At 42.2% G+C, this 23,319-nt stretch overlaps 1 protein-coding gene across 2 annotated transcripts in view; it reads left to right on the forward strand.

The window, feature by feature from the left end:
* Window positions 1-606: 606 nt before the first annotated feature.
* ACBD3 (acyl-CoA binding domain containing 3) overlaps window positions 607-23,319 on the forward strand; it is a 41,463-nt gene continuing 18,750 nt past the window's right edge. Inside the window, exons 1-3 of one of the 2 annotated variants that reach the window (XM_002807720.7) lie at window positions 607-940; window positions 18,029-18,170; window positions 19,401-19,541. In XM_002807720.7, the coding sequence (XP_002807766.1) occupies window positions 655-940; window positions 18,029-18,170; window positions 19,401-19,541 (569 nt within the window). In that variant the 5' untranslated portion in view covers window positions 607-654. The remainder of the gene's footprint in view (window positions 941-18,028; window positions 18,171-19,400; window positions 19,542-23,319) is intronic. The other variant, XM_054248356.2, reaches the window with a different exon arrangement.

Here is a 23,319-nt window from a genome sequence, read left to right on the forward strand (position 1 = left end):
CCGAGGGTCCCCACAAACTGTATGAGCTTCTGTTCCTGCAAAACCAGGATCTGCCCGGTCTGCAACCTCGAAGTCGCTGAATTTCTCTGCAGCCTGTTTCCTCTTTTAAAAAGTTGGGAATTTGTCCTGCATTTCCTCAGACTTTCTGTGAAGGCCAAACGAGACTGTGGTGGGCAAAAGAGCTCTGCGTCCACGCAAGCCCCTGCAAATGTGCACGGTTTCTGATCTGGGGTGTTGGGTGTTGGCCGACCTCATCACCCTCCCGGCTCCAACCCTGGGCGTGGGGCTCCACTGACTCCGCCCCTGCTGAGCACTGACGGCCGCAGTACCGAACAGAGGAGTGGGGTGGTTGCGCGGGGGACATTGGGGTGTAGCATCCGCCCACCTGGAGCAACTGGGATCTGAGAGGATGGGGTGAGTGTGGGGAGGGGAGTTCGGGACCAACGGAAGTTAAGAAGCGTGAGGGGTAGTCGCGGAGCCGGGGTAACGGCTGGTTCCGGAGGAGGCGGAGCACCAGGCCTCAGCCACTCTCCCGGAGCCCTCCAGCCGCCTCAGCAGCGGAAGTTCCGGTGTCGGTAAGTGGAGGTCAGAGGCCAGCAGGAAGTCGATACGTGGCCGCCGCCTGTCCCCGCCGAGGAGGCGCAGCAGCCGGAGATGGCGGCGGTGCTGAACGCAGAGCGACTCGAGGTGTCCGTCGACGGCCTCACACTCAGCCCGGACCCGGAGGAGCGGCCCGGAGCTGAGGGCGCCCCGCTGCTGCCGCCACCGCTGCCACCGCCCTCGCCACCCGGATCCGGTCGGGGCCCGGGCGCCTCCGGGGAGCAGCCCGAGCCCGGGGAGGCGGTGGCTGGGGGCGCGGCGGAGGAGGCGCGGCGGCTAGAGCAGCGCTGGGGCTTCGGCCTGGAGGAGCTGTACGGCCTGGCCCTGCGCTTCTTCAAAGGTGAGCTGGGCGGGGGCGGGGGCGGGGGCGGGGGGCCCCACCCCCGCCGCTTCTGCCCGGCCCCGGGAGCCCTGCACGGGCTGTGGTTCCCAGGGTGACTGGACCAGCCTTGCCCTCACCCCCTCATACTGGGCCTTGGAGACTCAAGCGGGCCTCCGTCCTTGTGGGTACCCGAAGTTTGTCACTACCTGCTTGGCCACTAGGTCACACCCCTGACGGGCCTGCAACCTTGGTTTAACAGTCACGTCCCGCCTCCCAGAGGTTACTGGGGCATTTTAGCTCAATTAGTTTCTGGGATTTCCTGGAGCCAGGGTGGAAGCATGAATCCACTTTCTCCCAAAGGATCCCATTCTGGGATTGCCCTTTATTATTATTATTATTTTACTGGCGCCTTTCTTTTTCTGTTTCCCATGGCTTGTCACATCAGGACCGCCGATTTTTACCCTTAGTGTAAGAAATCTGTCAAGAGGTTCCATACATAGCCTTTCCACCCGTTCTTGGGAATCGTAAACTCGAATAGGACTTGATCCTCTGGCAGTATTTATGTGGCAGAGAGGAGGAAGTAAAGTGTTAGGCTCACCATCCCCTCCGGGTTGTCAGACTCTTGAGGAGGGATGTCCACTATGTTCTAGGAACTTCTGGGTGGTTAAAATTTTATCTTTTAAGCAATGTGCAAGAGTGAATTCTCTGAGTAAGGCCTGATAGTACCTTCTGTGCTTTTCGCATAATTAATTGTTAAATGTCTCTCGTCTTAGAGCAAGATTGTAGTGTGCGGTTTTTTGGTTTTTTTTAATTGGGTGATTCACTTAGTCAAATGGTGGAGAGACCAATCACATGATTTTTGTCAGTGGGAAAGACTGATGAAAAGCCCGTTAGTTTGATTCTTAAAGATATTTAGTCTTGTAGTGCAAATGGACAGGGAGGGACATCAGCAAATGAAAGTTTAGAAAGTGGGTTGCTAGGTTCCACGTACATTCCGGAATGGCATATTTATGACACTTCACCCAAAGGGAGTCAGTACCTTTTGGAGTACGTATTTTACTAGCTGAAGTTGAGTACTTCAGTGTAATGATACACGCTGAAGTTGTTTTCTCTCAAAATAACTTTAGTTGTGCAAACTAGTGAAAGTTTCTTTTATACATTTTCCAGAACATTTGATCATTTCACATTCATTGACATATTCATTGTCATTGCAGAATGAGTTCAGCCCTCTGTGTACTAACCAGCTTGGGGAATTGGTAATGGTGAATGGGTTTTGGATCATTTGATTTTTAGATCACTGGCTTGAATTTAGAGTTTGCTGTAGTGATGATATATTACTACTTTATAAAAATCAGGTGGTTTCTGTACAACTCATATAGCTTCATTCCACCTTAAATTTTTATTCTTGGAACTTTTTAATAAAGTATATTGTAGCAGAGAGTAAGAATAGAAAAGAACTAATTTCTGTTTTATTTTTTTTTGAGCTGGAGTCTTGCTCTGTTGCCCATGCTGGAGTGCAGTGGTGTGATCTCTGCTCACTGCAACCTCTGCATCCCAGGTTCAAGCAATTCTTGTGCCCCAGCCTCCCGAGTAGCTGGGACTACAGGTGTGTGCCACCATGCCCGGCTAATTTTTTTTTGTATTATTAATAGAGATGGGGTTTCACCAGTTGGCCAGGCTGGTCTCGAAGTCCTGACTTCAAATGATCCACCTGCCTCAGTCACCCAAAGTGCTGGGATTACAGGTGTGAGCCACTGCACCTGGCCATAATCCTAGCTTTTGTCATATGACAAAAAGTAAGAAAATGGGTAATTTCATCTCTGAGCCTGTCTTATTTGAAAATAGTAGTAATAACTTTTTTGAAGGATGAGAACCACTATAATGTGCAGTACACTTAGCCTTGTTTGGAGAGTCAGAAGCTCTAGATTCTAGTTACCTTGTAAACTCCTAGACAATTAACTTTTCCAGACTCAGTTTCATATGTATAAAGGGAGCTGGATTAGATGAAATATGATGTCTCAGATTTAATATTTAGTGCTCTAAACCTAACAGATTATTTTAACATGTGTAGAAATTCTAGGGAAACCTGTAACTTGGGGGCCTAGGTGTTAGTCACCTTAGAGAATAAAGCTACATTGATAGGTGGTTCACTTACTTCCTAAATTAAGTTCTCAAAGCAATATTCAGGTACTTAAAAGGAGAAAGAGCTGTGTAGCAATTAAAGGCTACCTTTCTGCATGGATCTTGGAGACTGTTAGTATATGAGACGCTAATTGAAAAAAGAAAGGGAAGGTTGTAAAAGCAGAAGAATTACTGAACGTGGAGTGAGCCAAGTGATGCTGCCTTTGTTTGAATGTGTGAATTTTTCTAGTGGGACACTTGGTGCTTTGTCAGGCTTGCAAGGACTTCTCATAGACCGCCATTCTATGGTTTTGTACCAGTATTTCACAAGCATTAGAAATCACATTACATCTTCCCTTCTACTGTAGAATAAATACAGATCTGGAAAGCATGGGTATATTTTTCCATTGCAGATAGCTTGGATTGGGAGTGAAAAACCCTATTTCTTATTCCATCCTTGTCAGGTGGTAATAGAGCAGTAACTGAATCTGTTATGTCAACTATTCTTAATTTTTTATGACAGTAAAATAGATGAAGATATGGGTAAATATAAGTTAGCCTTTTACCATCTCAATTTCAGACATTATTGAGCCCTCATTTTGGATGGTTTTATATTAGGTCACAACTATAAATGAATAGTACATTCTCTTTTGCTTAGAGTCCAAAAAAGGAGTTAAGGACCCAGTGACAACTGCAATACAGTGTGGAGGACTGGGGGAGCAGACGCCATTCCAGAGTGGGGGAAGGCCAAGAGCCATGAAAAGGCAAAGCGTGTGTGTTTGCAACATGGAAAATAGAAAGCAGTTTCCTGAAGACGACTGGGAAGGCAACTGAGTTCAGATCTTGGAAGGACTTGCATGCCATTGCAAATTTTTTTTTTCTTTGAGACAGAGTCTTGCTCTGTCACTGAGGCTGGAATGCGGTGGCACACTCTCCACTCATTGTATCATCTGCCTCCTGGGTTCAAGCAATTCTCCTGCCTCAGCCTCCTGAGTAGCTAAGCTTACAGGCTTGTGCCACCACGCCCGGCTAATTTTTTTTTTTTTTTGAGACAGAGTTTCTCTCTTGTTACCCAGGCTGGAGTGCAATGGTGCGATCTCGGCTCACTGCAACCTCCGCCTCCTGGGATCAGGCAATTCTCCTGCCTCAGCCTCCCGAGTAGCAGGGACTACAGGCATGCGCCACCATGCCCAGCTAAGTTTTTGTATTTTTAGTAGAGACGGGGTTTCATCATGTTGACCAGGATGGTCTCGATCTCGACCTCGTGATCCACCTGCCTTGGCCTCCCAAAGTGCTGGGATTACAGGCGTTAGCCACCGCGCCCGGCCTAATTTTTGTATTATTACTTGAGATGGGGTTTCATCACATTGGCCAGTTTGATAGCAAACTCCTGACCTCAGCCTTCCAAAGTGCTGGGATTACAGGTGTGAACCGTCACTCCTGGCCATGTAAATAGTAATAGTTAAGCCTTTTATCAGTAGATTAGACAATGAGGAACCACTGGAGGTTTTTAAAGGGAGGAGCAAAATTGCCTAATTCTTTTTTTTTTAAGATAGGCTGGTTTTGTCACCTACGCTAGAGGGCAGTGGCATCATCTTGGCTCACTGCAACCTATGCCTCCCAGGCTCAAGCCATCCTCCCACCTCAGCCTCCTGTGGCTGGGACCACAGGCCTGCACCACCAAAACAAGCTAATTTTTGTGTTTTTTTATAGAGACGGTCTCTCACTTTGTTGCCCAAGCTGGTCTTGAGCTCCTGAACTCAAGTGATTCACCCGCCTTGGCCTCTCAAAGTGCTGGGATTACAGGCATGAGCCTCCATGCCCGACCAAAGTTGCCTAGTTCTATTTTAAAAATGTTAAGCTAGGTTTTCTTATCTCCTTGGGTTAAGGATCCAGAGGAATCCAGTGGGTTCGTTTTATTATGGCCTTTATAATTCTTGGATGGAGTTGACCCGGAAATTGTATTTTGGTTCTTAGAGTTCTTTAGGGTGGACTTTTCCTTCTCTAATACTTTATTGCCCTATTACATTAAGCTGGTAGCTTGATTACATTAGTTTAAAAATTCAGAGTAATGTCAATAGTTATTGACTAGATGTTTACTGAATCTCAGGTACTATGCTAAAAGCTGTATATACATTATTTTGTTTAATCCTCTAAGAGCCTTTCTGTAAGGGTATTCACCCCATTTCTGAGATGAGGATCCTGCCTCAGGCCCCTAAGTTATTTGGAAGGTAAGTCTTGGACTCATTTTCTTTATGGAATAGTTGATATATTACTGCTACCATTGCTATTGATTATACTCAATTATATTACTGATAGCAGAGTATTATATGTTGGGAGGGAATTTTATTAATGATGGCAGTCAAATGGGCAACTGATGGTTCCATTTCCTGTTGTCTTCTTTAAACATAAGTAACTACAAGAGCTTTTATAAAACGGCCTCATTAATGTTTTAAAATACTGGATAATGGTAATTTATTCCTTGGAAACATAATTAGTGTGTCTCCTGGACTTCAGTGGTTTATCCTCAGATCATTTTAATTTTATATGTTACTATGGAACATCTATTAAATTTTGAGGTTTTTTTTTCTTTATTATCTTTACCTTTAGACATAAGTAGGTAATACTGTAGGAGGATATATAGATCCAAGAGACAGATGTAAATTATAGCCACCAAGTTCATGTTAAATTTGAACTGAACCAAAATTTTCCTTTGATTGAATTCAGGGGTGTGTATGTGTTTGTATGTAATGATATTAACATTTTCCAGAGGCTTCCCTTTATCACACGTGCAGTGCATAAAAGTATATAAACTGTAGGTTGAAGAATTTAACTAATACGAGAGCTACTGTGAATCAGTATTTAGAAAGGTAAGCTCTGGGAGTCAACACTCTCTAGGTGTGTTTTCCTTGCTCTGCTACTTCTGTTAACTTTTTGTGCCTTCCTGTACTCAAAGAGTTGTTTTAGGAGTTATAAGAAATTATATGTATAAACTCTTAGCAGAATGCCTGGCTGTTGGTATTTTGTAGCTGCTTATGCTGTTATAAAGGAGGTACCTCTGAGAATTGATCATGGATGTTTTGAGTTAATAGACGGAAAGTCTTAAAACTTTTACTAAGCAGTTAGTACACGCTAGGCAATTCCCAGAGTGTTTCTTACTCATTGATTCAGGAATACCACATTGTATTATCCTTTTTTTTTTTTTTTGAGATGGAGTTTTGCTCTCGCCGCCCAGGCTGAAGTGCAATGGTGCGATCTTGGCTCACCACAACCTCAGCCTCCCGGGTTCTAGTGATTTTCCTTCCTCAGCCTCCCAAGTAGCTGGGATTATAGGTGTGTACCACCATGCCCTGCTAATTTTTTTTTTTTTTTTTAGTAGAGATGGGGTTTCACCATGTTGGCCAAGCTGGTCTTGAACTCCCCACTTCCCGTGATCTGCCCACCTCGGCCTCCCAAAGTGCTGGGATTACAGGCATGAGGCACTGTGCTGGCCCTTTTTTTTTTTTTTTTTTTCCCTCCTGTGGAGTCTTGCTCTGTCACCCAGACTGGAGTGCAGTGGCCCGGTCTCAGCTCGCGGCAACCTCCACCTCCTGGATTCAAACGACTCTCCTGCCTTAGCCTCCTGAGTAGCTGGGACTGCAGGCACATACCACCACACCCAGCTAATTTTTGTATTTTTAGTAGAGATGGGGTTTTATATTGGCCAGGCTATTCTCGAACTCCTGACCTCATGATCCGCACGCCTTGGCCTCCCAAAGTGCTGGGATTACATGCATGAGCCACCACGCCCAACCATATGATCCTTTTCCTTTCTCATAAGTAAGTAGTATAAGAATTTGTCAATTGGGATTTTTTTTTTTCTCAATTCAACATGAGGAAGATGTGGTTTTTCAGTTTTTTGTTTGTTTTTGAGATGGAGTCTGGCTCTGTTGCCCAAGCTGGAGTGCAGTGGCACAGTCTTGGCTTACTGCAACCTCTACCTCCTGGGTTCAAGAGATTCTCCTGCTTTAGCCTCCTGAGTAGCTGGGCCTATAGGTTTGTGCCACCATGGTCAGCTAATTTTTTGTATTTTTGGTAGAGACAGGGTTTCACTGTGTTAGCCAGGATGGTCTCGCTTTCCTGACCTCGTGATCCACCTGGCTTGGTGTAAGCCACAACACCCAGCTTTTTTTTTTTTTGTGGACAGAGTTTCATTCTTGTTGCCCAGGCTGAAGTGCAATGGTGAGATCTTGGCTTACTGCAACCTCCATCTCCTGGGTTCAAACGATTCTCCTACCTCAACCTCCCAAGTGGCTGGGATTACAGGCATGCACCACCCCCCGCCCCCCCGGCTAATTTTGTATTTTTAGTGAAGATGGGGTTTCTCCATGTTGGTCAGACTGGTCTCGAACTCCCAACCTCAGGTGATCCACCCCCCTCCCCCAGCCTTCCAAAGTGCTGGGATTACAGGTATGAACCACCATGCTCAGCCAGTTTTTCAGTTTTAATATTTCTAAAAGATGGATTTTAATCAAAGTGTATTCTATGTGAGGCGACAATGTGATACAGCCATGAAATAAAACAGATTTGATCTTAGGCTGCTTTGGTGGAAATATGGCACCTAGGATGAGGGAAGAGAGAATCCTGTTCTCCTCTGCACCAAGGAGTACACCTCAGACAAGCTCCGGATACTGCTTTCCATTTGAGGCATCATTCTTCAGCGTTAAAGACAAAATGGAGCTCATTCAGAAGAGAGCAACTTGTATCGAGTGGGAATTCAAATCCCTGCCATTATTATCATAATGGCTGCTGTTTAATCAGTGTCTGCTCTATGCAGGCACTCTACCAAGATTTTGGGACACATTTCTAACCCTCACATGAGCCCTAAGGAGCAGTATTATCTCCATTTTATTGATAACAAAACAGACTTCAAAAGATTAAATAACTGGTCCATGTTATATACTTAACAGCAGAGCTTGGAATTACATTTAAATTTGAGGTATGATTGACTAAGCTGGGAGTGTTTAGCCAAGAGAAGAGAGAACTCAGGGCAAACACAATAGGTATTTTTGAGGTCTGATGTGTTTTAGTTAATGCTGAGGACAGGAAATAAACCCTGTGGATGGAGTTGAGATATATCAACTCAGAATAAAGAGCTAAGTAAGAATCACAGCTATTCAAAGATGGATTAGACTTCTTTGGGACAGTGAGTTCTCATCACCAGGAAGTATTCAGCATAGGTTAGCAGTTGCTGGGTGGATATTGTAGAGAGGATTTGAGCTTTAGTTTGCAATTCAGTCACCTATCTTTAACATCCCTTCCACATGTTGAAATCATTTGGTACATTCCTTTGCCTCCAGAGGGAAGACAAAAAATGTGATTTCTCCTATAAAATAGCAATTGAGGTATGAGCCTAATAATCTTTTGTGTACTTAATTTCAGGTGGGAGGGACTTAGTTGTAATCTTTCAGAGCTTTGGGGCCGGGTGCGGTGGCTCATGCCTGTAATCCCAGCACTTTGAGAGTCTGAGGCAGGCAGGTCACTTGAGGTCAGGACTTTGAGACCAGCCTGACCAACACGGTGAAACCCTGTCTCTACTAAAAATACAAAAATTAGGCGGGCACGGTGATGCACACCTGGAATCCCAGCTACTTGGGATGCTGAGGCAGGAGAATCACTTGAACCCGGGAGGCCGAGGTTGCAGTGAGCCGAGATGGCGCCACTGCACTCCAGCCTGGGCAACAAAGCAAAACTCCATCTCAAAAAAAAAAAAATCTTTCAGAGCTTTGGACTTGGTGACTGATTATAAGGCTATTATCAAATTATGCTGTCCTATTTGAACTGTAAAGTTAAATACTTGTAAGTTTAGTGGTAACTGGTTACAAGAGCAATGAGAAACTAACACAATATGCAAAACACATTTTCAAGCAATTAAAAACAGATAATGGCATCTACATGTTCTTACTAAGTGGCTTGGGCTGGGTGTAGTGGCTCACATCTGTAATCCCAGCACTTTGGGAGGTTGAGGCAGATGGATCACTTTGAGCTCAGGAGTTCGAGACCAGCCTGGGCAATATGGGGAAACCCCATCTCTGCAAAAACCACAGAAATTAGATGGGCATTGGTGGCTTGTACCTGTAGCCCCAGCTACTCATGGGGCTGAGGCAGGAGAATCACATGAACCCAGGAGGCAGAGGTTGCTGTGAGCCGAGATCACGCCACTGTACTCCAGCCTGAGCTACAGAGCAAGACCCTGTCTCAAAAAGAAAAAATTAGTGGCTTAAAACAACTCATACTAAAAATCCATCTACACTCTGGATTTTCCTGCAAACTGTAATCTGTGTATCAGACATCCAATTCATGCTCTCATGGTTGAGAAGATTCTCTGATGATCTGACTCCCGTAGTCTGCGGATTAAATTGGTAGAAGAAGACCTGATTTGTATAGTAAACTCCTCTGTTCATGCTGGTATTGACTGTTCCTGATTCAAGATGACAGTTACAATGGAACTGTGAAAAATAGCCACATGAGAGCTTGTTCCTCTGCTGCATTGTACAGTGACTATTTTCACTCAGTACTTTGATGTAAGAATAAGCACCTTCCTCTTTCAGGAATATTGTGGGTGTTTTCTGTTATTCATGGCTGAATGTAATCCTTCGTACTATTATCGATTATGTTTGATTGTATGTAATTAAAAATAATATGCATTTTTTTTCCTCAAAGTTGCTGGGCATGTTTCTTTGAAAGCAGTTAATAAACTGTTTCTAACAATTCATCTACTAACAAATACTGTTTTTTTAATTTACTGAGAAGAAATATTGAAATATCTCATTGACAGTCATGAATCAGATAAGCTTTATAATCAGCCTTATAATTTTGCTGATTATTCATTTGGCATTGCAAGTCAGTATTATCACATGCACAGAACTTAAGGCATTTTTTCTTGTATATTTAACTTTTCTTTTTTTTTTGAGACGGAGTTTTGCCCTTGTTACCCAGGCTGGAGTGCAATGGCGCCATCTCGGCTCACCGCAACCTCCACCTCCTGGGTTCAGGCAATTCTCCTGCCTCAGCCTCCTGAGTAGCTGGGGTTACAGGCACGCGCCACCGTGCCCAGCTAATTTTTTGTATTTTTAGTAGAGACGGGGTTTCACCATGTTGACCAGGATAGTCTCAATCTCTTGACCTCCCGCCTCGGCCTCCCAAAGTGCTGGGATTACAGGCGTGAGCCACCACGCCTGGCATATTTAACTTTTCGTGTTCATATAGTCACAGTTTTTATCATGATAGTGATTTCTCATTCACTCATAATACCAAAGTTAAATCATGTTTTTCTGAATGCCCTCTTGCCAGAGACCACCAGGATCACAACTGTTGTTAAAGAAGCTGTAAAAAATGGTAATAATAAATATGACCACAAGCAAAACAGTAAACAAAAAACCCCACACATACACTCTTATCGTTTTGCAGGTTAGAGATAGGTTTTGTTGGGGTAAAATCAAGGTGTCAGCAGGGTTTTGTTTCTTCTGGAGGCTCTAGAGTAGAATTTGTTTCTTTGTCTTTTCCAGGTGCTTCCAGGGAACACCTGCAAGCTTTTGTTTATGCCCCTTCCTCCATCTTCAGAGCCACCATAGCTCTTCAAATCTCTGACTCTTCTCTTCCATTTATAAGGACCCTTATGATTACAATCAGCCCACATGACTAGTTCAGGATAAGGTCAACTGCAATCTTAATTCTGCCTTTACAAGTAACCTAACATATTCACAGGCTCCAGAACTTAAGTATCTTTGAGGAGCCATTATTCTTCCCACCACTTGGGTCATAGTAACTTATTAATTGATTGCTGAACTTGTGCATATGAGTTTATTCCTTTTACCTTTTTTATTAAAAGTGGAAACCAGAGCAATTGAAAACGCCAAGTTGTACTATAAAATTTATAATGAAAAATAGTCATCTTGTTTCTGTTGTTTTCCCATTTCCTAGGCCCTCTCCCCAAGGCAGCTGCTTTCCATTATTTTAACTGTTTCTTCTGGTATTTGCTTCTATTTTCCTACTGCTGCTTTAATTGAAAAAAAAAAAAAAAAAAAAAAATTCTGGACCGGGCGCGGTGGCTCATGCCTGTAAGCCCAGCCCTTTGGAGGCTGAGGCAGGTGGATCAAGAGGTCAAGAGATTGAGACCATCCTGGTCAACATGGTGAAACCCCGTCTCTACTAAAAATACAAAAAATTAACTGGACATGGTGGCACACGCCTGTAATCCCATCTACTCGGGAGGCTGAGGCAGGAGAATTGCCTGAACCCAGGAGGCGGAGGTTGCGGTGAGCCGAGATGGCGCCATTGCACTCCAGCCTGGGTAACAAGAGCGAAACTCTGTCTCAAAAAAAAAAAAAAAAAAAAAAATTCTAACTTACATATGTCTATTCTTCTTTCCTCTTCTTAGACTCCTAATTTTATTTCATCTTTTCTGGTTAAATTGGCATCTGCTGTTTGTTTTTATGTTATTCATAGCTGAAACAGATCATGCACTTTGATTACTTTTTTGTTCTTGTGAAAACCTTTTTTTAAAGATAGCTATCTTAAATGTCCTTAAATTTTTGAACCAGTTTTAGTGTTTGTGGTGACACTTAGTCCGCTGCCCAACTGTCATTCCTAGAAATGACCTTCACCTTTTCCTATTGTGTTGGATTCTGTTTTCCCTGAATCACTTATTTTCCTTTGTTGTTGTTACTTATTCCATTACTTTGGAAAAGCACATCCCTTAGTATCTTCTAATGAAAAGGGTACATGAGTCCATGCCTTTCCAAAAATGTGTGTGTTTTACTGTCACTTGATTTATTTGATTGGGCATAAAAGTCTAGACTGGGAATAATTTCCCTCCAAAAATTTGAAGGCGTTATTCCGTTCATTGTTTTTTAGCCTTCAGTATTCATATTCTTAAGAAGTCTGTAGTCATTCTGATTCTTTATCCTGTGTATGTGACCAGTTTTTCTTTCTAGAAGTACAAAGGATCTCCTGTTTAATCTCCATGATCAGAAATTTCAGAATTATTGTCTCCTTGTGTGTTTTCAGTGATTTTGCTGAATATTTGTGACAGTCTTTTTAGTTTGGAAACTTGAATCCTTCATTTCAGGGAAATTTTCCTTTATTATTTCTTTGATAATTTTCTCTTTTTTTTCTCTGTTTTCACTCTTTGGTACTGTTAATAGATAATTGATTTTTTGGATTAAACTTCTAATACTCTTATCTTTTAAAATTTGCATTATATTTTTAATTCTGTCTGGTATAAAAAGGACAGATATTAAAATAACATCTAAAAGTACTAAAAATCAACCAGGTGCAGTGGTCACACCTGTAATCCCGGCACTTTGGGAGGCCCAGGTGGGCGGATCACCTGAGGTCAGGAGTTCGAGGCCAGCTTGGCCAACATGGTGAAACCTCATCTCTACTAAAAAATACAAAAATTAGCCGGTGTGGTGGTACGTGCCTGTAATTCCAGCTACTTGAGAGGCTGAGGCAGGAGAATCGCTTGAACCTGGGAGATGGAGGTTGCATTGAGCCGAGATTGTGCCACTGCGCTCCAGCCTGGGTGACAAAGTGAGACTTTGTCTCAAAAAAAAAAAAAAAATTGTTTACTCACCATCCTTCAAAGACCTTGTACCTAGTTCACATTACCAAATGTTTAAAATAAAGAAGCAAACTGGCCAGGCATGGTGGCCCATGTCTATAATCCCAGCACTTTGGAAGGCCAGAGGGGGTTGATTACTTGAGGCCAGGAGCTCAAGACCAGCTTGGGCAACATGGCAAAATCCTGTCTCTACAAAAACACAAAAATTAACTGGGCATAGTGGCACTCACTGGTAGTTCGGCTACTCAGGAGGCTGAAGTGGAAGAATCCCTTGAGCCCAGGAGTTCAAGGCTACAGTGAGCTGTGATTGTGCCACTGCCCTCCAGCCTGGGCAACAGAGTAAGACCCTGTCTCTAAAAGAAGCAAATTTATCATCTGTTAGGAAATGAACCCTCCCTCCATTAGTAAAAAACCCAAATAGCAGTATTTTACAGATAATTTTATAGTAATAGTAATAGATTTCAAGAAATATTTTTCATATCCATTTGCCTCATCTATTCATACCACCCTCCTGCAGCAAAAATAATAATTTTTTTGTGTGTATGTTCAAAATTGCATGACCAGAAAAGTGGTCTTCAGGTCAATAGTTTCCATGCGATTTTAGCTTTACTGACATTTATTTAGTTAAAACCACTTAATTGAATTTATACTTAAGGAAAAGTGCACTCTCAAGCCCACCACGTCTTTTTTTCTTGAATCATTGGCAGCATACATTCTTTTATAAGGCTCAACATAAAATGATATAGGTTATCATCTTTCTTTCTTTGTTTTTGAGATGCAGTTTTGCTCTGTCACCCAGGCCGGAGAGCAGTGGCATGATCTTGGCTTGTTGCCACCTCCATCTCGTTCAAGCAGTTCTGCTTCAGCCTCCTGAGTAGCTGGAGTTACAGATGCGCGCCACCACACCTAGCTAATTTTTATATTTTCTTCTTTAAAAAAAAATTTTTTTTTAAATAGAGACAGGGTCTCACTATGCTGCCCAGGCTGGAGTACAGTGGCTGTTCACAGGCACAATCCTACTACTGATCAGCATGGGAGTTTTGACCTGCTCCGTTTCCAACCTGGGCCAGTTCATCCCTCCTTAGGCAACCTGATGGTCCCCTGCTCCTGGGAGGTCACCATATTGATGCCAAACTTAGTGCGGATACCCGATCTGCATAGCGTACTACAAGCCCAGAACTCCTGGACTTAAGTGATCCTCCAGCCTCAGCCTTCTGAGTAGCTGGGACTACAGGCATGCGCCACTGTGCCTGGTAATTTTTATATTTTTAGTAGAGACAGAGTTTTGCCATGTTGGCTAATCTGGTCTTGAACTCTTGATCTCAGGTGATCCACCTGCTTTGGCCTCCTGAAGTGCTGGGATTACAGGTCTGAGCCATCGTGCCTGACTGGTCAGTGCCTTTCTTTTGTTTTAAGAAACAAAAACTTTCTAAATCTCAAGGCTAAGATCTGAAGTTGGAGCTATTTTTCAACTTACCACCATTTGTTAAAAGTGAGAAGGGACTGGACATGGTGGCTCATGCCTGTAATCCCAGTACTATGGGAGGCCGAGGCGGGTGGATCACCTGAGGTCAGAAGTTGGAGACCAGCCTGGCCAATGTGATGAAACCCCATCTCTGCTAAAAATATAAAAACTAGCCAGGTGTGGTGGTGCACACCTATAGTCCCAGCTACTCCGGAGGCCGAGAAAGGAGAATCACTTGAACCCAGGAGGCAGAGCCTGCCGTGAGCTGAGATTGGGCCACTCACTGCACTCCAGCCTAGGCAACAGAGTGAGACTCTGTCTCAAAAAAATGAGAAGGAAGTTGTTTTGGGCTATGTGACATAATAGTGTAAGAAAACTTTTGGTGACTAATATCCTTATCAAGTATTTGATGATTAGTGTCACCAAATATGTGTTGTCCATAGTTGTATGTGCTATATACTTGTATATAACTGGCAGCACAGTAGGTTTGTTTACACCAGCATCACCATAAATACTTGAGTTATGTGTTACACCATGTTATGGCAGCTGCCACACCACTAGGCCATAGGAAATTTTCAGCTCCGTTATAATCTTATGGGACTACAGTCGTATAAACAATCTGTCCTTGACTGAAATGCCATTATGCAGAACATGACTGCACCGCATTGTTTCAACTTTCCCTTATTGATAACTTTTTAAGTTATTTCCAGTAATAAGAAAACAGTGCTACAATGAGTGTCCTTGTATCTAACCCCTTCTATGTATCTGGGAGTGCTTATCAAGCATATGTAATGAGAACTGGAGTGAGTGGATCATAGGGCAGATGCATTTATAGTTTTGAAATACAAGAGTCTTTCCTTGTCCGTGGTTTTGCTTTCCCTGGTTTCAGATACGTGGGGTCCATCAAGGTATGAAAATAGGTGAGTGGAGTACAATCAGATATTTTGAGAGAGAGAGAGAGAGAGACCCCACATAACTTATTGTTGTATATTGTTATAATTGTTGTATTTTATTCTTGTTAATCTCTTATTGTGTCTAATTTATAAATTATATATGTACATATAGGGAAAACATAATATATATAGGGTTCAATATTATCTGCGGTTTTAAGCATCCACAAGGGGATAAGGTGGGGACTCTTGTTTATTGCCAAATTGCCCTTCAAGATAACAGTAACAGTTTATACTTACAGCATTCATATATGAGAATGGGTACCTGTTTGTAGGATCTTAACAACTTTCGATGTTATCTAATTTTTTTTGTTTATCTAAAGGAGGTGGTGGTCTTGGTATCTAATGCTTTTAATTTCTATTTCTTGACTAGTGGGGTTGAATATCTTGTTGGACATTCATTGGCAGCTTCTATATTTTTTCTTCTCTGAGTTTCCTGCTGTTCTTTAACCCATATTCTTCTCACTCATTAGTGATTTTATTTCACCACTGTATGCATGAGTGAGACATATAGGTAACATATACTTCTTTCAAGCCCCCTCCCCACTTTTTCAAAAATCTGATAGTCTTTTGGAATCAACCAGTAGTTAATGCTGCCATTCATCAAGAAGCAGAACTGTTCTCTCAGCATTTCCCGTTTTACCAGAACCCAATTTCATACTGCTTTTAAATGTTGGTTGCAGTTAGTCTTTATAGGTAAAACTGGCTGCACTCTTAATTGCCTGTATGGAAACCTACCAGATGCAATCAGATGAAGGAAAGAAAAGCATTAATAGTTGTTAATAATAATCCTATTACCTCTGAAGCAGCAACCTCTGAAGTGTAACACTCTCTTTATTGATGAATAAACTCAGAGGTTGAATGGTCACATAGCTAGGAAGTGTCTCAGATGAGATTTAAACCCAGGCCATCCAATTCCAAAGCCTTTTCCACCACATCATACTGCTTCAGTGGGATGGATATATTTTTTAAGACAGCCTTTCAAAGTGTTTGTAATCTCTTATGCATGTTCATGTTAAAAGGCACTAATATAAAATTATTTCAAGTTTTTATTTTCTCTTGGCTAAAAATTATTTTTTAAAAAAAACTTTTAAGGGCCGGGTGCGGTGGCTCAGGCCTATAATCCCAGCACTTTGGGAGGCCGAGGTGGGTGGATCACGAGGTCAAGAGATCGAGACCATCCTGGTCAACAATGTGAAACCCCGTCTCTACTAAAAATACAAAAATTAGCTGGGCATGGTGGTGCGCGCCTGTAGTCCCAGCTACTCGGGAGGCTGAGGCAGGAGAATTGCTTGAACCCAGAAGGCGGAGGTTGCGGTGAGCCGAGATCGTGCCATTGCACTCCAGTCTGGGTAACAACAACGAAACTTGGTCTCAAAAAAAAAAAAACAACTATTTTAAAAACCAATTGGACTGGGCATGGTGGCTAATACCTGTAATCCCAGTGCTTTGGAAGGCTGAGGCAGGAGAATTGCCTGAGCCCAGGAGTTGAAGACCAGTCTGGGTAACATTGTAAGACATTGCCTCTGCAAGAAGTAAAAAATTAGCCAGATGTAGTGGCATGTGCCTGTAGGCACAGCTTCTTGGGAGGCTGAGGCAGAAGGATTGTTTAAGCCTGGGAGGTCAAGGCTGCAGCCTGACTGTAGCTTGACAGATGGGTTTTTCCGTAGTAGCTTTAGCATAAAAGTTGATAGTTGGCTTATTTTTACAACATAATTGAGGCTAGGCATGGCGGTTCACATCTGTAATGCTGGCACTTTGAGAGACTGAGGCGGGAGAATCACTTGAGCTCAGGAGTTTGAGACCAGCCTGGGCAACATAGTGAGACTTTGTCTCTACAAAAATAAGAATATTATCCAGGTATGATGGTGCATGTTTCTATAGTCCCCAGTACTCTGGCAGCTGAGGTGGGAGGATAGCTTAAGCCCAGTAGGTTGAGGCTGCAGTGAGCTGTGATCGTGCCACTGCATTCCAGCCTGGGCAATAAAGTGAGACCTTTTCTTAAAAAAAAAAAAAAAAAAGAAAGAAAGAAAAGAAAAGAAAAAAATTATATATAAATATGTATAATTTTATATATTATATACATATTTATACTTATTTATTTATTTATTTATTTTGAGACGGAGTTTCGCTCTTGTTACCCAGGCTGGAGTGCAATGGCATGATCTCGGCTCACCGCAACCTCCGCCTCCTGGGTTCAGGCAATTCTCCTGCCTCAGCCTCCTGAGTAGCTGGGATTACAGGCACGCACCACCGTTCCCAGCTAATTTTTTGTATTTTTAGTAGAGACGGGGTTTCACCATGTTGACCAGGATGGTCTCGATCTGTTGACCTCATGATCCACCCGCCTCGGCCTCCCAAAGTGCTGGGATTATAGGCTTGAGCCACCGCGCCCAGCCACATATTATATTTATATATATAATCTCAAAGTTCTGGGATTACAGGCGAGAGTCACCATGCCCAGTCAGCTCTGTTACTAATAGAATGTAGTAATTGGGCCAGGCATGCTGGCTCAAATCCCAGAGCACTTTTGGAAAGAAGTCTGAGACGAGAGGCCCAAGAGTTTGAGACCAGCCTGCACAGCCTTTTCTCTGCAAAAAATACAAAAATAGCTGGGTTTGGTGGCACACATGTGTAGCCCCAGCTACTTGGGGGGCCGAGGTAGGAGGATCACTTGTGTCAGAGAGGTCAAGGCTGCAGTGAGCCAGCATCACACCATTGCAGTCCAGCCTGGGCAACAGAGTAAGAATCTAACAATAAAAAATATATATATATATTATTGAATACCATGGACAAAAAAAAAAAAAGAGAAAGTAGTAATTGAAATAAAAATTTCACTATAATAGTGTTTGTGTCTATTACAGGCAGTTTGTGACATACTTTGTAGCAAAGCTTTAGTATATAATGTTGAAAATCATGTATTTTGCCAGTGCTAATTGTTTTCTTTGTGTTTCATTTTCTTACAGAAAAAGATGGGAAAGCATTTCATCCAACTTACGAAGAAAAGCTGAAGCTTGTGGCACTGCATAAGCAGGTTCTTATGGGCCCGTATAATCCAGACACTTGTCCTGAGGTTGGATTCTTTGATGTGTTAGGGAATGACAGGAGGTAAGTGTTTTTCTGTGTAGTGAATTTAATGAGGATAATGTTGGCAAAGGGTACAATATGTATTGGTTAAGACATGAATAGCTGGTTCATTAGCTTAGAATAGGAACTGAACATTTTTGCTGGCAGCTTGTGGAGTCTTCAAATGTTTTTTTAGCTTAGAGATGGTTATGGCTAAATATTATGGAAGAACTGTACTCATCTGATTATGAACATATGATAAGTAGAGCTTCATTTGATTCTTCCCAAATAATATTAAAAGCAACCATTTAAAATACATAGTAATTGATTCCCTTATTGAAACATAAAGAAAATGGTGACAAAAAAGAGTACATTGAGTATTTTGCTTAATTAAGGCTCAAATATTATATAAAAAAATATACCAGGTGCAGCAGCTTATGCCTATAATCCCAGTACTTTGGGAGGCCGAGGTGGGTGGATCACTTGAGGTCAGGAGTTTGAGACCAGCCTGGCCAACATGGTGAAACCTCGTCTCTACTAAAAATAAAAAAAATTAGGCCAGGCACAGTGACTCACACCTGTATTCCAGCACTTTGGGAAGCTCAGGTGGGCAGATCACAAGGTTAGGAGTTTGAGACCAGCCTGGCCAATATGGTGAAACCTCATCTCTACTAAAAATACAGAAATTAGCTGGGCATGATGGCGCACCTGTAGTCCTACCTACTCCTGAGACTGAGGCAGGGGAATCACTTGAACCCAGGAGGTGGAAGTTGCAGTGGGCCAAGATCACAATACTGCATTCCAGCCTGGACGACAGATCGAGACTCTGTCTCAAAAAAAGGAAAAATTAGCTGGCAGTACTGGCACATGCCTATAATCCCAGCTATTCAGGAGGCTGAGGCAGGAGAATTGCTTGAGCCTGGGAGGTAGAGGTTCTGGTGAGCTGAGATTGCACCACTGCACTCCAGTCTGGGCAACAGAGTGAGACCTGTCCCAAAAAAAGAAAACAAAGAAAAATAAAACATTGGTACCCTTTTCCTATTTGGGAATCGTCAGCAATGCAGTTGTTTGGATTGTGTGTGGCATATCTAATTTAGTAAGTCAATACATACTTGTTAAAACTTGAAGTTTTGAGCCTTTTGCTTATAGTTGAATCATTCTTCATGTTATATTCTCAGTTATAATTGAGAATTGTTCATATTTAGGTTTAAATTCAATCAAGTTCTCATTCTATTAAGAAGGGGAGGTAACTTTTCTTGTTATTCCTTACAGGAGAGAATGGGCAGCCCTGGGAAGCATGTCTAAAGAGGATGCCATGGTAGAGTTTGTCAAGCTCTTAAATAGGTGTTGCCATCTGTTTTCAACATATGTTGCATCCCACAAAATAGAGAAGGAAGAGCAAGAAAAAAAAAGGTGAAGTTTGAGGGCATGGAATACTTTACCACTGCACAGCTCAGTATACTGATGCTTTTGCTTTATGGAGTGTCTGTTCTAGATAAGGTGTCTTGCTTTCCTTGGATCCCCTCTTCTTCTGGCAGTTGTTCAAACTTCCTGGTGTGAGCAGGTATTTATATTCTGAGTTTTAGCAGGAGGGAGGGCTGCTTCCTACTGGCCATGCCTTTAAAAGGAACCTCCCATCATCATGGCAGCCTTCCTTTTGTTTTATTACGCTAAGTTTCTGAATAAGCTCAAAACTCAACCACTCCCTTCTCTCTGTCCTGTGGTCTGACATACCCTTTGTTGCAGTCTCCCTTGAGCTTTTAGAATCCTCATGCTCCATTTCATGGTTTGCAGCTGTGCTACCTTATATAGATATTCATATTGGCTTTGCCTTCCAGCTGACTTACTGATTATTTTCGAGTTTTGGAGGAGGAGCTACTGAGTGTGCTGTTTATGTTTATGGGATTCTCTTTTGTAGCTGTGAATTAGAATTACAGTTACACCTTATCCATCTATTGGCTATATTTTCAACAACTTTGTGTAAAATTTTAGATGATGAAAGTGTTGCTACAAACCCAATTTTTCTTCAGGTTGTGTTATACTTTTTTTTTTTTGGAGACAGAGTCTTGCTCTGTTGCTCGGCTGGAGTGCAGTGACACAATCTCAGATCACTGCAACATCTGCCTCCTGGGTTCAAGCAGTTCTCCTGCCTCACCCTTTCGAGTAGCTGGGATTACAAGTACCCATCCCCAAACTCAGCTAAAAGTTCTTAGTAGAAATGAGGTTTCACCATGTTGGCCAGGCTAATCTCCAACTCCTGACTTCAGGTAATCCACCTGCCTTGACCTCCCGAAGTACAGGGATTACAGGCCTGAGCCACTGTGCCCCGCTGATGTTATTCTTTAAAAACAATTGATTCTCTGGTTTCCTACCTTAACCTGGTTTAGAAAAAGCCAGATAAGAAGAGAAAATAGCTTGATAGTGAGGGACGTAACAGAAACCATGAAAAATAGACACAAGAATTATAAGAGCATGGCAGTCAGGGGCCATTTAATATGAAGGTAAACTCCATCACAATAGTATGATGATGTGCAGTTTTTATGCTGATAGCTATAACCCCTGAGTCATCAAGAGATGGAACATCAGATACGATTTATTCCTGTTTAGGATAATAGGAAATGGCTTGATTACATTTCAGAAGCTATTTATCCAAAGAAAGTTTTTTTTTTTTTTTTTTGGAAGGGAGGAAGGCAGGAAGGGAGGGAAGGAGGAAGGCAGGAAGGGAGGGAGGAAGGAAGAAAGGGAGGAAGCAGGGAGGGAGGGAGGGAAGGGAAGGAAGGAAATCAAGCAATGAGAGAGACATTGCCGACCTGGATCTAGAGGTTTACAAGTTGATTTCTTTTTTTTTTGAGAGAAGGAAAGAAAAAAAAAGAGTAATGGAGAGGAAGAAAGAGGAAGAGAAAGAGGGAGGGTGAACGGAAATATTGCTTTATTCTAAAAAAAAAAATGGGTATTAATAATGGCCAATCAATGTTTCATTTAAACCTGTGAGTAGGTGTGATGTGGTATTGACAAGAATGTTTATTTTGTGTATTTGAAGTGGAGAGCTCTATAAATATATATTAAGTTTACTTGTTCCGGATCTGAGTTCGAGTCCTTGATACCCTTATTAATTTTCTGTCTCATTGAGTCTAAGTCTCTATGTATCTGGGTGTTAGGATCGTTAGCTCTTGTTGTTGCACTGATCCTTTTACCACTATATCTTTGTTGCTTTAAAATCTATTTTATCCGATATGAGAATTGCAACTCCTGCTTTTTATTTATTTATTTATTTTTGCTCTCCATTTGGTTGGTAAATCTTTCTCCATCCCTTTGTTTTGAGTCTTTGTGTATCCTTGCGAAAGTTGTTTTTTTAATCTAAAGGAAAAGCTTTGATTCTTCTGAGAATAGAATAAATTTTCTTGAAGTGGAAAATTGGTTTATGTCCTACAGTCCATTGTGTAGTGATGTTGGATCAATGAGATACTGCTATGATGTCTGTAGAAGTAGTATGTATATATTGATTTTAAGTTCTTATTTTAATGATATATACATATTTCTCTTAAGCATTGTCAAAAGTTACTACTCAACCTATAAAGTTGAAATATACGTTTGTCATGGGATAAAGTCCATAGAGAATTACTTTAAAGTGTTTAAGAGTAGACTTCATCTATTCTGAAGTTTAAGCTCTAGCTTGGGACCCCTTCTTGCCCTGTACCAGCTGTGACACATTAAAAGTAGGCCATGGCCAAGTATGGTGGCTCATGCCTATGGTGGCTCACATCTGTAATCCCAGCACTTTGGGAGGCCAAGGTTGGCAGATCACTTGAGTCTAAGAGTTCAGGACCAGCCTGAGCAACATGACAAAAACCCCATCTCTACAAAAAAAATACAAAAATTAGCTGGATGTGGTTGCAGGTCCCTATAGTTCCAGCTACTTGGAAGACTGAGGTGGGAGGATTGTTGGAGCCTGGGAGGTGGAGTTGCAGTGAGCCAAGAACATGCCACGGTACTCCAGTGTGGGTGACAGAGTGAGACCCTGTCTCAAAAAAAAAAAGTAGGTCATGTTATTGCTATATTTTGAGCCTTGGCTATGGCTCAGGTGTGTTGTTAATCACTTATAAGAGTTAGAGGGGAGAAGGGTGAGATAGCACAGACAGTTCTCATGGTAGGACCAAGAAATGGTGTCTTATCTGATACTCCTCAGAAATCATCGCTTTCATCCTATCTGCAACCTCCCTGGACACCAAACTACTCGCAGACCGTTAAGATGTCCATTCCTAGCATAGTAGGATCTTTTCTTTTTGGAAAGGTCTTGTGGCGTGGGCAAAAGCTGGGCAAGAGCTGCACTGTGAGATTAACTGTTCTTTTTTAAATTAAAAGCTTTAAAAACATTTTTTGATTTCAGAAATAATACACAAATATATGCAATATAAAGATTTTCATTTATAGCAATAAATGAAACACAAACTGAAAAATCTTTTTTTCCCATATTTCTTTCAATTTCACTCTCCTTTATATAGATAATAACTGATACATTTAGATTGTATCCTTCCAGATCTTTTCCTATGTATTTACCCTTTTTTCATTAAGCAAATGTATTCAGTGTCTTTACATATTAGGCATGTGCTTCTGTCCTTTGACTCTGCTGTGTTTGAGGGTGAATTTTTTGCTTCTATACATGTTTGTTCAGTGCTTGTTCTTTCCAGCACTGTGCTAAGCCCTGAAGATATAGTGGTGTGAGATAGGCAGTCTCTGCCCCTATGGAGCATCTACTTTTTTTTTTTTTTTTTTTGAGACGGAGTTTCGCTCTTGTTACTCAGGCTGGAGTGCAATGGCACGATCTCGGCTCACCACAACCTCCGCCTCCTGGGTTCAGGCAATTCTCCTGCCTCAGCCTCCTGAGTAGCTGGGACTACAGGCACCCGCCACAGTGCCCAGCTAATTTTTTGTATTTTTAGTAGAGACGGGGTTTCACCATGTTGACCAGGATGGTCTCGATCTCTTGACCTCGTGATCCACCCGCCTCGGCCTCCCAAAGTGCTGGGATTACAGGCTTGAGCCACCGCGCCCGGCCTGGAGCATCTACTTTAATGGGTAAGGCAGACCTACTGCTAAATGTATCACACACATTTAATTACAATGACAGCAGGTGTTAAGAAGGAAAAGCTTTTAGTGCTGTGAGCCTATATGAGAGGGGATCCTTCAGGGT

The sequence above is a fragment of the Callithrix jacchus genome, chromosome 19 (genome assembly GCF_049354715.1).
Source record: "Callithrix jacchus isolate 240 chromosome 19, calJac240_pri, whole genome shotgun sequence".
NCBI classification, from domain to species: Eukaryota; Metazoa; Chordata; class Mammalia; order Primates; family Cebidae; genus Callithrix; species Callithrix jacchus.